The following is a 17,241-nucleotide window of genomic DNA, read 5'->3' as shown; positions in this document are numbered from 1 at the left end:
TCGAATAGGCAATTTGGAAATATGGATCTTTGTATGGAAAATGAAAAAAAAAAATGAGTCATAGAGGGTGAACCAGAAATGTGACTTGTCTGCCCTACAAAATGTTCACACATGGCTGGCACTGAAATTGGCTATCTGTAGAATGGTCATCGAGAAGGCAATATTAGCCTGTGTCCTCTTGGTCTTCCTGGAGCAGGGTAACCTGGGAAGGTGCTCTGGCTGCTTTAACACTTGCAACATTGCTTTATAAAGCTCAGTAAATGTGTGCACTTCGAGTGGCTCCTAGAGCTCTTGGCATTCTGAACTCTGTCTTTGGAGAAACAGACATCAAGTTCACCTAGGAAAAGTGATGTGCTTATCTTGGAGGAATGAAGGTATTCAAGAAAGAGTCAAAGATCTATGATATATGATTCTTTTCCTAGGATTTTCTGAAATAAGACAAAAAAAGGCAAACTTTTTAGAGTGGGCTGTGCTAGGGGAAGGCTTCCCAGGTGGTGCTAGCGGTAAAGAACCCTCTGCCAATGCAGGAGATGTAAAAGATAAGGGTTCAATCCCTGGGTCAGGAAGATTCCCTGGAGAAGGACATGGCAACCCACTCCAGTATTCTTGCCTGGAAAATCCTGTGGACAGAGGAGCCTGGTGGTCTACAGTCCATGGGGTTGCAGAGTCAGACATGACTGAAGCAACTTAGCATGCATGCATGCATGGATGGGGTGGGGGAAGTAGGATTTGACATGATTTTAACTAGCAAAAAATAAAAGTAAGGGTTTATTATTATTTATTTATTATTCATGAGTATTTAGTATTTCTGGTAATGACTCGATCAAGAAGACCTACCTGCTGCCCCAGTTGGCTCTGCTAACCTTACGTTAGAGACCAGGCCTGGGGTCAGTCTACCACTGGCTCCTTTCTCCTCTAACAATAAGCTCACTACCTGCCATCTGGCACTTTCCTGCCTGTGTGTTTGAAGGTTAATACACTCAGCTTACCTTGATCAGCTCACATGAAAGGTACAATACCAACAGTAGAATTCCTCTTGCAGAGTTTGAAAATTGCTCTCCATTATTTTTGGAAAAGGTCAGCAGGAGCCCTCAGCTGGAAAGAGCCCCAGACTTAAAGGAGGCCAACTGGGGACTGAACAGAAACTCACCCACATTAGGACTGTAATTTGGGTTCATTATTTCCCCTCCTAGCCTCTCTGAGCCTCAGTTTTCTCATCTATTAAACAGAGTAATAATATCTATCCTGCGGCGCTGACAGGGATTCATTTGTTTTTTATGTGAAAATGCAACTCGTAAGGCCTGGCACATAAGAGGCATTCGATATTGGTTGTTTAAGATAATAAAAAATGCACATGTTACAAAAGGGGCTCATGGCATTAAGGAAAAGGCTGAGTGAAAATGGAGTATTTAAAATCTCAAAAGGTATATCTCAAATTTATCAAATCTCGTACTAAAATTCCAAATGTGGGAAAATGAAGCAATATCTATTATCTAAATTTTACTTTTATTTTAAAATTTTATCCAATTTTTTTCTAGATTTAGTTCTCAATTTTGCTAAGAAGATCTCCTGACCCTCCTCTCCTTTCTGCCTTTTTAAAAGAATCTTTCTCGTTCTGTCCTTTCTTTCTTTCTCCTTCCCTTTCTTTGTTTCTTCTCTCTCTCTTTTTGGCAGTCTTGTTCACTTCCTCACTCTGGGTCACATATGAAAACAAGTCCATCAGAAGATGAGAGTGCCTGTCTGTGCAGATATTTCAGCAGACAGCACTGGATGGTTAGTGCTGGGGATGCTGAAGCTGGCTGATTCAGAGGAATGTATCTCCAGGGGCAGATGAGATGTGGGGAGGGAGAACAATTAGGTCAGGAATGCAGGAAAGAAGAGAAGCCTGAAAGCTAATCAGCCCCACAGCTAATGTACACAAAAATGGCATTTTGCAAAGACCAGAGGTTTACACAAGATCCTGGCCAGAAGGAGTCTGAGTTGAGGGCTGAGTTAAAGCGAGCAGAGTGAGATTCTTGCCCTGTGCAAAAAACTTAAGGGAATACCCCAGATTCAGTCATTAATATGAATAGTATTTTTTATTCTCCATTATTTATTATCACTTTTTCATTGAGTTGATGTACAGTATCATATAAGTTTAGGTGTACAATATAGTAATTCACAATTTTTAAAGATTATATTCCATTCATAGTTAGTATAAAGTACATTAAAATATTAAAGCATTACAGTTAATGTCTTAATGCCATGTTTTTAAAAACTAAACATTAAAAAAACAGTTGTGAAGGAAAAAATATGAAAATTTTAAAGCCAGGATTTGACCTTGGATTTGAAGCACTCACCCTAATCCCTGCTTTCTCAAGTCTATCTATTAAAAATTTTGAAATTTTCTTCATAGGTTTTTCATTAATTTTTGTCTTTTAAAATATTGCATTCAAATATAATTTATCTTGATGACTGATATTGTTTGGTGCTCCTTTAAATTCTACACTTTAATTGAGGGCCTCTCCCATATTACTCTAATGCTGGCCTTGCCAGGTGCAGTGGGGGCTGTTTGAAAGCCCAGAGGAGCTGCTTGGGAACTAAATGGAAGTCAATGGAGACAACTTCTAGGATGCTGTTGGCAGTGCTTTTAGAAATCCCAACACTGAACTAAATTCTCAAGTTTATGTAAGAATAATTATTAGTTGGTGATAAAAAGTAGGCAACGGACACCACAAATCTGACACTCTTGTCTTTATTAGCATAAGAGTTTGGCTCTGAATGATTAACTCCATCACAAATTCCAATACAACAGATTTCATTTCCATCAATGAGCATCTATAGTAAAGATTTCCAAGCTCCATTATCATTCACACATATGTGGGACAAGCCCTGGAGATTCTGAACATAGTAAAAGAATGCAGATCATGTTTCAGGCCCACCCTTTTCAAAATAAGAGAGGGAAATAAAGTTAAGCAACACGTATCCATCAGCAGAGTCCCCTCCCTATCCCACCTCTGCAGATCCCAGTGCAGCATCAGAGGGCAGAGCTGCTGAGGTCAGCACTGCAAAGCAGCAGGCAGGAGCCCAGCAAGCAGTAAGAGGCTCATTGCTTGCTGTGGGGAAGCAGGAAGACCTCGAGACAGGACCACACTAACACCCAGACTGGATGCCCCTTAGCTGAAGTGTCTCCTTGGGGAACATCATCAATGTGAATTCACACAAGCCCCTTTTTTCCAAAAGTGGGCATAAGGTATAAGGACCACATGGATTCATCCCCAGTCCCACAGCCCCTCCCTAGTTTGGCTGACACACAGAAGCTTGGCCCTGGATAACACAGAGCTCTTCTAAGAGAACAAAAGAGGGCCCCCTGGGATGTCAACACCAAGGACCATACTCACATATCAGTGATCAGACCCCAATCTGGCTAAGATTCGCTTTAATTTAAAAGTTGGGATTCAATGTGCAGGAAACAGCAGAGAGTATACACAAACTCAGAGAAGACACACCGTTCAGGAATTGAGTGATATGGTTATTCCCTCTGTTGACCATCAACTTGCTCAAAGTCCAGTTCAGGAATCTAAGGCAGAGCTCCTCGTCACCAAAATCTTCCTAGTTTTCCTCTTTGGAGGCCAATGTTAATGAAGGTCTAGGTAGGGCTCAAGGCAAACTAAAATCTTATATGTATACAAGGAAATTTTAGTCAAAATAAATGTTCTTAAGAGAGAGAAAAATATCTTAAAAATGACAACACTTGGGAAAGAAGAAAATGACTGAGTCGGTGATGGACAGGGAGGCCTGGTGTGCTGTGATTCATGGGGTCGCAAAGAGTCGGACACGACTGAGTGACTGAACTGAACTGAACTAAAATAAGGGTTAAGAAGCTATACAGAAGCACAACTGCTTCTCTGGATATCAGGTATTGGCATTAATTGAACTAGGAATAAGGATGAATTGTCATCATTAGAATCATGGTTCCTGAACCTTCATACATAGAGAAAAGGAGCGAGGGTGATAGAATGGTATGAACAAAGGAATTTATATTTATGGGCCAGAGGAAGTAAAGCCAGGATAGAGACAATGTGAGGCCACTTAGTCCAGCTGGCTGGGCACTCTATTAATAGAAAGTAGGAATTTGTCCTTGGTTAACAGTTTCTCTCTGTTCATTAGCAACAGAGTAAAGGCCAACCCACTTGTAAAAGCAAACTCTTTTCAGGAACAAGGGTGGAGATGAGTATTGGGCATGAGAGCATAAATGAATCTGAAAATCCACCCTTCTTTCAGGAAAACATGTCAGGTGGCCACTCAGTGGTGCAGAGATATCATGTAATCTCCTGTAATGAAGGCATTCCATAACATGGAGACCAGTTATTTTAATATAATTAGATAGTGTGGCATTGTATCCTGTCCCCCGCCCCCCGTATCAACCACTTATTGGAACATTAGGAATATGGCACTTAGTCTAAATGCCATCATTATCTAATAATCACTTGGGTTCCACTTTAATGCACCCAGAAGGTCAATGGCATGGTTAAATAAATGTGCTAAATAATACCAACAGGGTAAAAAGAATGTTGATATCTACCCATATTCATAGCATGAACAGGAACTGATGAAAATAATAGAGAAACTAGACATTAGATTATTGTTTTCTTTCTAGAATTCCCCACCCTCTTTGGTTCAACACTGAAAAAATCTAACTTCTTACTTATCATAGGAATCTATGTATTCTGGAATTACTTTTAGAACCTACCAACTTTAACAGGACTCTGCAAAATACCAACTCTGAAATACTCCAGTATGTCATACTGTTGATAGAGGTCCTCTGTCCAGAACCCCAGCTTAGGCCTTGATGCTTGAGACATTAGAAGAGGAAGCCTGAATGAGAAGACTCACGAGGAAATCTCATGAAGTGATTACTGGGCCACTGACTGCATCAAGTTTAGGTAAGGCAGGATGTCTAAAGGGAGACTCCAATGGCTCAGAGGTCCTTGCACAGCCAAGGAGTCCTGGGCAGAAGAAAAGGCATCTCTGCATAGTGGAAAGCAAATCAGATGTAACCAGCCTGACCCTTTCAGATCCAGGATTCCTGGCTCTCTGAAAGGAGCTGGCCTGTCAGGGTGAAGAATCAGGAGGCCGAAAGCGATCATACGTTCCAGTTGAGCAGTCAGCTACATCTGGAGTCATGCAGAGAGCTGATCCTAAACTGAGGCACTCAGGCTTCCTTGGCAAATGAGGGAGCCTTTTGCTCCCCAAGTCCTCTCAGCCTACAACACAAGGTTTGTCTCCTCTGTGACACTCACCCTGTAAAAGCTGAGCTCCTCTGGATTAAGAGGCACTCAAAATCTTACCTGCCAAGGTCAGCCCAGCCCATCTCTGCCTTAACTCCTACGTTGTTGTTGTTCAGTCACTAAATCATGTCCAACTTTTGTGACCCTGTGGACTGCAGCATGCCAGGCTCCACTCTCCGCCACTATCTCCTAGATTTTGCTCAAATCCATGTCTACTGAGTCAGTGATACTATCTAATCATCTCATCCTCTGCTGTACCCTTCACCGCCTGCCCTCAGTCTTTCCCAGCATCAGGGTCTTTTCCAGTGAGTGAACTATTCATATCAGGTGACACTTCTATGTATAACCAAGCAAATATAAGATCTGACACCAACAATAATACACCCAGGGAGCTTCCTACAGACTTTCCAACACAATTCACCCAAGACAATCCATTACTACAGAGATATGAACAAAGCCAGGTACAAATAAAGTATAAATAAAAGCCAGGGTTCAAGTGGTTAAAAGGACAGTCACAAGATGACAAATTTTGATATCCAAATGATATTATCAGTAGTTATCTTTGTTAGAATTATAGGTAAGTTTTTATTCCATCTTTGTTTCTTATGTTTTCCAAATTTCCTACTATAACCTATATTATTTTTAAAGAATTGCATTTTAGGGACTCTGAAGGCATTTTGGTGAATGAAGACTTAATTCTGTCTTACTAGCAGAAATCAATCATCAAACAGATCTCCCTATGCCAACTAGGGAGATCAATCCATTATGATTTGCCCAAGACTGGCCTGTTTTAAAAGAACCTCCACAACCCTGGTTGCGGGCGGTGGTGGGGGTGGGATACAGTTTCTGTAATACTGACATGTCCTTCTCCTTTGGACCACAAATACTACCTTCTAACTTTTACCTCCCTGAGGGAGCTCAGGCATTCAGAAATACACAGCATCCTCTCAGCCAAAGGAAGCAGGCTCAGAGAGTGAGCACTGTGAACACTTCGGGCTGCTGTCTCCATCTCAGGAGGCTGCTTTACTCCTAGAGGCTAAGCCTGAAGAGGGAGATTGCTTTTTGTGGTTGGCTATCAGGTTGAAATGAGAAGTAGATCTCTCTCCAATTCTTTCCTGTCCATGGTGTGGAGCAAATTCATCTTACATACTTCAAGAGAAATACCCACTATCAAGGGGCTTCCCAGGTGGCGCTAGTGGTAAAAAATCCACCTGCCAACGCAGGAGATATAAGAGACACGGGTTCCACCCTTGGGTTGGGAAGATCCCCTGGAAGAGGGATGGCAACCCACTGCAGTATTCTTGCCTGGAGAATCCCATGGACAGTCCTATGGGCTACAGTCCCTAGGGTCTCAAAGAGTCTAGCATGACTGAAGCAACTTAGCATGCACACACTCACCAATTACCATGATAGAGAGCAAACAAAGAAACTACAACATAGTGAAGGAAAGGCAGTATGGCTGTACCTCATAAGGAGAGCTGGCATGATGACAAATCTGAGAAGAAGCCCACCCATGGTGGCTTACCCTCTCTAGCTGGCAGAATTAGCTAAGACAGAGAAAATCTGCACTTCACAAAGAGAAAGCCTGCACACTGGTACATTAGCTGCCATGAAGGATTGAGCTATGAGCGAGCATCACATCCAAGAAAAACTCCCCTTCTGTCATTTCTACTTAACCACAGGGAGCACTCAGTGTTCAAAGCATCTGGGTAACAGGAGCTCCCTAGCAACATAAGAGGCTCCTGTGCATATGTTTGCTGAGCTGGTTCTAGTCCCCAGTCTGCTGGCACACATGAGAGTGACCAACCGGAAACCAAAATGGCGGCACATTTGATTTGACTCATCCTGCTGGCATCCCTCTCCAGCTGGGCTGAGCTTTGGAAAAGATCCAGAACAAACACTGTAGGATCCTGCATCTGCTGGGATGCTTCTAGCACATCACTGATGATTTGGTGAAACTGAACTGAACTGTCTGGTGTGTGAGAGGCTACATAATTTCCTCTTGATTGGCCAGTGATGTGGAAGTAAAATCAGAATATCACTATGAATGTCTCTGTGACCTAAATCCATAATAGTTTTTTTTTTTCTTTTTTAGCCTTTAAATGTAAGATGGAGTGTTTTTTCAAGAGGTCTAGGTATCCTATAATTGGGTGATATTTCTTTTTTGATAACAAGTCGTATCACCCAGGGGTCAAATGCTAATAGAATGAAGTCTCATTTTACATAGCCATAAATGTGCTTGGATTTTCTTCTCAGAGGAGTTTTTAACATGTCTTACATTGTACATATAATTATGCAGCATGTATTTATTTCCTTTCTACAAGGAAACTCAAGTTGCTTTTTTTAAACATTATTTGATAGCTTCTTACCATCTCCTCTGGAGTTGAAAGGAGAATATAGTATCAAGCTGTTATAGCTAGCAATGGGAAACTATGGCACCAAGAGACAGAATTGGATTGGGACTTTACAGAGTCTATGAGCAGTGTGCCATGAAGACCCCCACGAGATGGGTTGTCAGCCTGTGCCATAAACGAAGCAATTTCTAAGGATCCTAAAATAACTGCATTCTCTTGTCCCTAACACTCATGCTGGGCAAAATAGACCTAGGTTATTTTTAAAGTGCAGGCCATAGCCTTCAAAGGGATATAAACAGTTCCCAAAGCAGCTATCTTTTGGCCAATTAAATACTGAGAAGCAAACGTACTTTTGAAAGACAAAATTAGTAGGCAAAGGACATAAGAAAGTGCTAAAGCAATTGTTTCTGCCTGTTTTTAAACCCTATCAAATGGACCATCAAAATGGACCATGGGCACAGATTGCACTGAAGTTTGAAGATAACCTCCGATAACTTTCAACCCTTGATCTGACGAGCTCCTGGGGTCTTGGATACACTTCAGAACTTTTGCTCAGGTGTACTCAAAGTAATGTTACAAATATGTTCAAAACCTCTGCAGTTCTGTGAAAAATACCACTTCCATTACCTCCCCTGGCTGGTAACACAATGACAGTGTAAGTATGGCAGCTAAGAGGATCAAGAGGAGTGCCCTGCATGATCTTTTCAACTACTGTTAAAACACTCCCTGCCTTTATTGTGTTTTATTTCCTTAGTCTTTGCTGGTCTATGAATCTGTGCTTATCTACATAGTTACCTAATAAGCATGTAACCAATGGGACAACACACATACACACACAAACATACACACACACACAAACTATAATACTTAGAGGAGCATGGCGCCCTCTGCAGGAAATCAATCAATGTCCATTTCATTGGAAATGAAATCAAAAGGGGGAAAAGTCAGAATTCCTTATCTGCATCTTCCACAGAGAGTTAGTTACTAGCCCTAGGTACACACAGAGGGCATGCGCTGTTAAGAACAAACACATACAGTACATATTTAGAGACAATTCTCATGTAATGTATACCCTCCATCTAGGATTCTAGCTAATTTATAAGGATGCTCTAGGAAAGACACAATTCTAGAGATGACAACAAGTCTATGGCATTTGCTTTTCCTGAAGGGGAAGCTATAACACATTCCCACCCTTCAAAAGAACCCAAGTTTGATGATTCAGGGGTATTGTTGGTTAGAATGGGTTTTCTTTCTTTGTTTTTTTTTCCAGTTCAGAAGGTGTGTTTCCATTGTACCCTGTCAAAAATGTTCTTAGAAGACAAGGAGAGGACAGTAGCACAGCTGCCCTTGAGCCAAGTTGGTCAGTCCTACTAGGAAACAACCCCGTGTGGTCAGATGACATGGTTTTCAGACACGTCTACACAGACTAGTTGAATTAAAGACCAACTGCAGCCTTAATGTCGCTGAGCTCCTCAGCTCCATCTTGCCATCCTGATTGATCGAGCAGATGGGTCTATAGTTAAAGTGGCATAGCACTCTGAGGGCTTAGTCATTAGAGCACACTGCTTTCTCTTGGGAAGGCAACTTCTTGCTTGGCTAGGTTTTGGAAGCTAACGAGTGACGTCAAGATGTTGTCTGGCCAGAATTTGCAGATAACCATAGAACTCTTCTCCTCCATCAGGCATGGATTTAGCCTCCTTTAGTTCCTGCAGTGACACAGGAGCCTCCAAATACCAAATTATTATCAGGCGGTCTTGGGGGAACCTCTGGGCCCTGCAATAAAGTAGACAGACTTGCTATTGGAAAGTGCTCGGGAGCAATTCAGCCTTGTTCAGATTGTTCTAAAATCCTGCAAACCACCTCTAGACTTTGAAAACCTCTCATAGCTCCTGAGAGTGAAAAAGTACTTTGGGGGATATAATTTAGCATCATCCTTCACTCAAATAATCTTACACAACATTTAAAGAAATATGGCTTAATCATGATTTTTGGTTCACTTGTTTTGTTTTTAGAACAAAGTTACACAAGCAGGGAGGCTGTGTCACTTTGGACAAACTACTTCTGAGCACTGTCTGTAAATTCAACTGTTTGTATTCATTGATCTTTAAAGTCATAAACAGTTGGTGTATTGTGGACCAAATATGATTTGTGCTGATGTATTTTGTTGGTTCCACTCATTGTTTTAAATCTTGGAGAAGTCACGTTAAAAAAAAAAAAAAAATGCCTGTTCTCTCTGGAAAATCTGGAATATCTGGTAACACCAGGCCCATGTTCCATCATGATCTTCACCACACCATGTCATCTTTCTGATCCAGCCTGTTTCTCATATTGACCCTATAAGTCACTGGGGTTTAGGATGCTTGCTCTAAGCTATCCTAACCTTGTGCTTTGTAATTACACAATATCTTTCAACACTGGCCTCCCCAAGGAGACTCCCTGTGGGCAAGGAACAAGCCATTATTATCACCCAATTTCCAATTCTTAATATTGTAGGAATATTGTGGGTAGTCAATAAATATGTGATGAATTGAACTTCACTTTCTACATTAGTTTCTTACAATTCAGTGAAATATGATGGGATCACTGTAAGATCCCATCATAAGATCTTACATGTAAGATCACACATACATTGTAAGATCATACATGTATTCTAAAGCCAACATCTTTGAATAGCAGGAAGCTTTAGGAAAGAGAAGTAAATGTGCTGGTTTGTGATGCAAGCCTCTGATGGGTCCATCAGAGACTCTGTTTCATATGATATTTTGCTTTAAGCACATGAGGAAAGTTCCACACTTTTTCTGAAAGCTTCTTAAATTTGTTTTTCAGATGTAACCTATCCAACTTCTTCTAAGAGCCCTTCTTTAAAGGTTAGCTGTGAAAATATTTGAAGGGAATAACTTAACTGAAAGCTAAGCTACCAAAATTTCATGGGCCTATAGTGACAAATCCCTCTTCTTCTGTATGTCAGATCTATGCATTTTGAATGTTTTAACTTCTGAATGACTGTACTTAGGATCTTCAAAGAAAAGATTCTTTGTTAAAGGCTTATTTCTGCTAAAATTCTATCTAAATCTACTTAAACTGGTTAATATGTAAAAAATTCATCCGACATTTAAAAATCTATGTAGGTAAGTTTAATAAGAATAGACCCAATGAAAAGGGCTCAATGTAAAAGGTCATTTACACTTGTTACAAGTCTGTTAGTAATTAACATTTCAGTACTATATAGCCATATCTGGTCAACATCTGGCCCACATCATAGGCAAATAGTGTCCCATGCTATAATGAAGTAGTTCAATGGGTATAGTTTCTGCTCTCTAGGAGCTTACAATCTAACCTGATTTTAATCAAGACTACAGAAACATATACCAGAGTGATAACACCCAGGGCTTCACAAAAGACAACAGACACGTTGAGGATAAAAGAAAAAAAATATGGTGTAAAGAATGACATTTAAGAAAAGGTAAAGAGAGAAGAGAAGTAAATTGCTTTTTCATTCCTATTTCTTTGAAAAAGAATTTATGGAAGATGTGTTATTTTAAGTGTTCTTAAAATCATGAAAGAGAATATGGTTTGATGCTTGAAAGAAAGAAAATTTCTGCTAGTATAAGATGCTAAGTGATTGAGAACACTGAACCAGTCAGGATGGCTAAGTGAAGGACTAGAGTTTATAATGAAAAACCAATGGTCTGGAGCCCTCTGGTAGAGGACAGAAGCTGAAGGGAAGCCATCAGTCTCCTCAACTCTCTTCTAATTCAAATGGGAATGGCATAGAGTGATTGAGCCATAAAACCAAAACTCCTTTAAAATTACCAAAATGTCTAATCAAAAACCTTTGTAAAAACCTTCATGGATGCTAGACTAAGGAAATAACCTTTAGAAATTTTCTTGTGGGATTTTGAAGGAAAGAAGGCACATTTAGAAAGAACCACAGACTCAGAAGCCATCTAGCCTATTTGATTCTATAGCACATGTTTGTTTGTTTCCTTGATCTTTGGTTCATTTTCTCTTATTGAACTTGCTGGACTAATGCTACCCACTTGATTATTCAGCTTTAACTTTTCTCCATTGACAAAAGCAAAATTTTGAGCACAGTTTAATTTTAGTCAACCTCAATTATAATGTAGCCTCTGGTTAACTGAAGTATATGATACAGCCTGGTACTGATAGTGGTGACAGGGAGGGTCAAAATACTCTGTTCCTAGTGATGACGATCAAAATGATGACAGATTCTCTCATTACAGTGTCTTGCATTGCTTTATTATTTCACTGTTACGCATGCAGGGCATTTCAAGAACTGTTAGGGGATGCTTATCTCAACAAAGAATGCACATTGTAAGAAGGCCTCCACACATCTTGTTTATACCATAATTATAATATTAGAATTAATAATATCATGACTTCAAATAATAACTTTTATTCCAAGGAGCTCAGTATTCTTCATATAAGATATTCTATTTATCTTGTCATATTACAAATTCAACTGAAATCTGTGGTAGGGTCTCACATATTACAAGATTGTAATACTGTTCTTCCTAGTGATTAAATTCAAATTCAAATCCATTATTAAACATACCTCAGGATAAATTTGAATGAATAGGAGGAAATTACAGATGTTTGTTTATATTTTAAAAATACTCACTGCTAAATTCCCTTATCCATGAGAGTTCTCAGTGGAAAGTCAGTCCCCAAAATCTAACCTTGAAATAGTCCTACCTTACCTGACACAGGTAAGATCAGGAGAAGAGTATTTAAGATGGGGTAAGAACATGAAAACAGAAAAAAAGATAACTACTTGTCAGTGCCAGGGAACCCAGGGGACCTTAGCCACCTGACAGTCTGACCCTCAGAGTCCCTTATTCATGTTTAAGCAAAGGCTTATAGTTCCAATGACATAAGCCTGTTTGTTCACTATGGTTCTATTTCTTGTTGTCCTTCAGGCTTTATTCTATTCTTTATATTTGAGCAGTGGCTCAGAAAATAGGATAAGAATCTCCAAGAAAGATTTAAGTTCCCCAATAGAGGCTAATGGGTTCATCTGGTTTTGAGAAACATAATTCAGTGAAGGCATACCTATTGTGAAGTCCCTTCGTTATTGTGATATCACAGAACTAAGTCTCATGATAAGAACTAAGACTGAACAAAAAAACAGAACTGCTTAAATTCATACCACCTGTGTGCAACACAGAACATTCCTGACAACCACTGGTGTATTATTTTAAAGACTTTCAATAAACCAAATTTGAATCCCACCAATTGCTTATCTTCTGTAACTGATGCATGTGCATTCTAATGACACTTCTGGTTTCTGTCTCTATCTTTTGCGAGATAAGCATGCCTTGATTCCAAGTTCATGTTGACAAATGGTTTTGGAAAATGGATCCCAAGAGAAGTCAGTTCTGCCCACAGTTCCAATCCCAGCAGGAGACACACCCTAAGAATGCCATAATCAACAAACTAAATGATCTATTCCATGGCTCAAAGCCTCAAGAATCTTTAATATACTTCACCCTGCCCTCAATCATCCTTGTCAGGGACTCTGATAAACATGCTGCTAGATACAGCTATGAAGCAAATGGGCCAGTAAGTATAAACAGCTGTACTTACATGTGTCTGGCTTGAGTTGACTGTTGGTAATGCCAAAGTACTGGGGATTTTCAATGACAGGAATCTTGGTCATTCCAATAATGACAGCATCAGGGCCACCCTCTGAAGACGACGGAGTGTTACTCCCATTGGAGATGTGATGGAGTGGGCTGGCAGAGTCATCATCATTGCTGATAACTGAGGCTGGGCCTGAAGTTGGAAAAACATATATTCTCCTATAATTCTTCATGGTTTTGTTGAGCTATAATTCATATATATAAAATTCACACATTTAAAGTATACAATCCAATAGGCTTTAACATATTCAAAGAGTTGTAAAGCCATCAGTACAATCTAATTTTAGGACATTTTTATCATTTCAGTTGCAATCACTCCCCATTCTCCCCACTTCCAGCCCTAGGCTATAATGAATTTACTATGTATCTATATAGATTTACCTACTGTGGATACTTCATATAAATGAGATCATATAATATGTGATGTTTTGGGACCAGCTTCTTTCATTTAGTGTAACATTTTAAAAGTTGATTCACATTATAACATGCATCATTACTTTATTCCTTTTTAAAGACAAATAACATTCTATTGTATGGATATGTCACATTTTTGTTGATCAATTCAATTGATTGATATTTGGGTTATTTAAAATTTTGGCTATTGTGAATAATGTGGCTATGAGCATTCATGTACAAGTTTTTGTGTGGACATATGTTTTCATTTCTCTTGGGTGGAATTGCTGGGACATGGCAACCCACTTCGGTATTCTTGCCTAGAGAATCCCAATGGACAGAGGAGCCTGGCAGGCTGCAGTCCATGGGGTTGCAAAGAGTCGGACATTACTGAGAGACTAAGCATGCATGCACAGTAGCTCTATGGTTAACGTTTTGAGGAACTGCCAAACTATTTTCCGTATTTTATATCCCCACCAGCAGTGTATCAGGGTTTCAATTTCTTTACTTCCTTCTCCTTTAATTTGATATGCAGCTTTCCTCTCTGTTCTCTGAAAATCTTTAGAATACTCATTGAAATTCCCAGCATGAATCTAGGATTCCTATTGTACAGGGTACTGAAAGATGACCTATGAGTTCAAAGATCAGATCCTTTCTCCACTCTTTGGACAAGTCACTTACCTTTTTGTACCTCTACATCCACTTACATGTGTAAAATGTGCAAAATGATATCTTTTTGTTACTGTATTAGGCTTTGAATGAAACTTCTGATGAAAATTTGCCTCATATGTATGAATTACTGAAAAAATGTAAACTGGTCAACTAAAATTGCATTGGACTGTCCTATTGCTATGTTCACTTTCTCAGAGACTGTACCATTTTTGCCTAGAAGATACTTTCATAGCAATAATGGATCAATCCAATAGCAAAGTTCCATGCTTTGCCTTTAGCTATAATATTATTTGTCAAGCAATTACATGGATATCTTTATATTAAAACAATAACCATAACATTTTTTCATACCAGATTTGAACTTTACAGTCCAAAATCTCAGAATGTATATGCCTATAAATAGTCTACTGTGTCTTATGTAAATAATTCATCCATTGACCACTAAACCCATGTGTTTGCAGTCAAAACACATTTCCAAAGATAAAGGTTTGCATTCAATAAAACTTCATAACAATTAAGATCTCAGGGGCTCTTGATAGACACACCCTACAAGAAAAGTAGACAAAATCCCCTAGGCATATAGTACATCTGTTTCTGTAGTACGTTGAATATGTACAAGGTCCCAAAGAAGGCTCCCAGTGGCCAGGGCTACTATAATAAGCTAAGAGAAATATAGGAAGAAAAGGATATGGAGGAAAGACAAAGAGAAGACAAAATCCAATGTGCAGCCAAGACAAGTGTGTGGCAGGGAAATGAAAGCCTGAATGCCTATTTCCTGAGCGAGGCCATGTGTGTCCATCTAACCGCCAGGATGTCTCAGCACCACCATCCAAACTCTACCTTCTCCTTCACATTTAACTTTTTATGTAAGAAGCACAGCAATTCTGGAAACAAAAGCTGTTGTATCACACATTTTTGAATACCCTCTGAAATATCACAGTAATCCATCCCTAACCCCCAAAATCCATTTTCTCTCTTATAAGGAGATTATCACTGTTTGGAGGGATAACAATTGGACATTCCCCAGCTAGCTGTCTTAAACTATGTAGGAGGCAGCCAACTGCTATTATAGGTAATTTTTAAAAGCATTCTCTCAAGGGGATGTGTATTTAAGTTGCCTTTAATGATACACTCTGGCTTACTTCTGCAAGCAAGTTCTCACACAGCCAATTTAGAAGCCACCAAACACTCAAAGCCAAGGGAAGCTCACTGGTTGTGCTCATCTTGAGCCTAGCTCACTGGTGTTTGTAAACAGTGGAAATTCTGCCAAGAATAGCTATACAGACAAGTTCTTTCTAATATCCTTAACCATCCCTGTTTATGATTTGCTTTCTGACAGGCCCCTATCACCTAGAGCTTAAACCCAGAGGTGGAAAATAGAAATGTGCTATGCTAAGGTTTCTGCATCTTGTCAATAAGATCTTCCCCCCATGGGCTTCCTTGCTCCACTCCTGGCTCAGCTGTCCCCTCCTTTGAGGTTAGCAAAGCATGCTACTACCCGAGCTCCCCGGGAAGAGTGCAGTGAAGGCATTTCTCAGCAGATTCCAGGCTGCACGTTTACCCCCAGAAATGCAAGAGTTGTCATGTTCAGACACTCCACATGCTGTCAGAAGGCCAGCAATATTTGCTTCTGAATTCCCTGCAACAATTAGAAACGCACTGATCCCAGTTGCTTTGTCTCTGATTCTCTTCTGGCCCAGGGCAGGCTATCCACATTCCCATAGCATTCAATCATTTTGGAGGAGGTTGATACTTAGAAGACAATGTTGAAATTCCTCCAGGAATTCAGACTCTGAAGCATCTGCCATGTACACAGCAAAGCCTTACTTAAAGAGTTCAACCAAGGGACTTGCTCTCTGCTTCTCGACCATCACCAAAGAACACCCTTTCTTTCCCCCGCCTTGCTAAGTAAAACCCCCAACTCCGAGGCAACAGATGCCAAGGGAACAGGCTCTCTGTTTGGAGGGAAATTTTTTGAGCACAGAAACGGTATAAAGCACCAGAGATAATTTTTCAAAAGCCTTTTCACTTTGCCAGAAGGTCACTGTTGACAAATCTGAGCAACATATAAACCTCAACAATTTATCAAGTGGCATGTTAATTCAAGTGCTGTTTGTTTCATTATTGATGTTCCAAATCCTGGAAGATTGATACAGCTGGCAAGGTTGCAGAGTTTCAGCCATTTTTCTATGAACATTTTGATCTAATGGAGCACAGCAAAGTCGGGAAGGGGAAAGCTCTCGGGGGAGACGATGAATGTCTATATAATTTGACAGCAGCCTGTCTGTGCATATCATGGATGTCTCGTTGTGCGTCTGTGCACGTGGAAGAAACACTGTGAAAAGACAGACAGAAGAAGAATTGGGGGCACATCACAGCATGTAAGAAATTCATAGGAGGACTTGAAAAGATGTCTTATAATATTAATAAGAAGTTTTAAATTGCTGGGTATGTGCAGCTTGCTGAGTTTGGGGTAGATAATTCTAATTACTAAGCTGACAAATAGGAGCTATGCCTGGAAACATTTTTAGCCCATTTTTATTTTACCGTGTCTCACATACAAGGAGGCATTTTTGTTTTACCAGAGCTGCTCGGTAATGCATCTGGCATATATGACTTCACAGACATTTTTAAGCCTGGCTGAGACCTTTTTGCCCTGGTAAGAATCGATGTAGGTCATCTGGAGAAGGAGTTTTCTTTTTTCAAGGCCAACATGCTTTCGAGGAGAGAGACAGATTATTGTTAATCAGATAGCCATATCAAACATGTCTTTTGTTTTCTGTATTCTGCTGCTTCAACATCTGGGGCCTTGGAGACAGAGGAGGGACTACCAGTTCCTAGAGATAATAAAGTGCTTGCCTACAAAGTATGTTTCATATACATGCCGAC

The 17,241-nt window shown here is 40.0% G+C and overlaps 1 protein-coding gene across 4 annotated transcripts in view; it reads right to left on the bottom strand.

Annotated features, from left to right (window-relative positions):
• Positions 1 to 17,241, bottom strand: part of NTRK2 (neurotrophic receptor tyrosine kinase 2) — a 409,841-nt gene that overhangs the window by 169,781 nt on the left and 222,819 nt on the right. For 3 of the 4 annotated variants that reach the window (XM_088838074.1, XM_088838072.1, XM_088838073.1), the window contains one exon: positions 13,232 to 13,420. In XM_088838074.1, coding sequence (XP_088694200.1) covers positions 13,232 to 13,420 — 189 coding nt within the window. Of the gene's footprint in view, positions 1 to 8,859; positions 9,398 to 13,231; positions 13,421 to 17,241 lie in introns of those variants that run through there. The other variant, XM_088838075.1, reaches the window with a different exon arrangement.

This window comes from Moschus berezovskii, chromosome 7 (genome assembly GCF_049115385.1).
Source record: "Moschus berezovskii isolate FMDL1 chromosome 7, NW_MosBer_1.0, whole genome shotgun sequence".
Classification (NCBI taxonomy): domain Eukaryota; kingdom Metazoa; phylum Chordata; class Mammalia; order Artiodactyla; family Moschidae; genus Moschus; species Moschus berezovskii.
The sequence above is the reverse complement of the archived record's forward strand: the minus strand, read 5'-3'. Positions and strand labels throughout refer to the sequence as shown.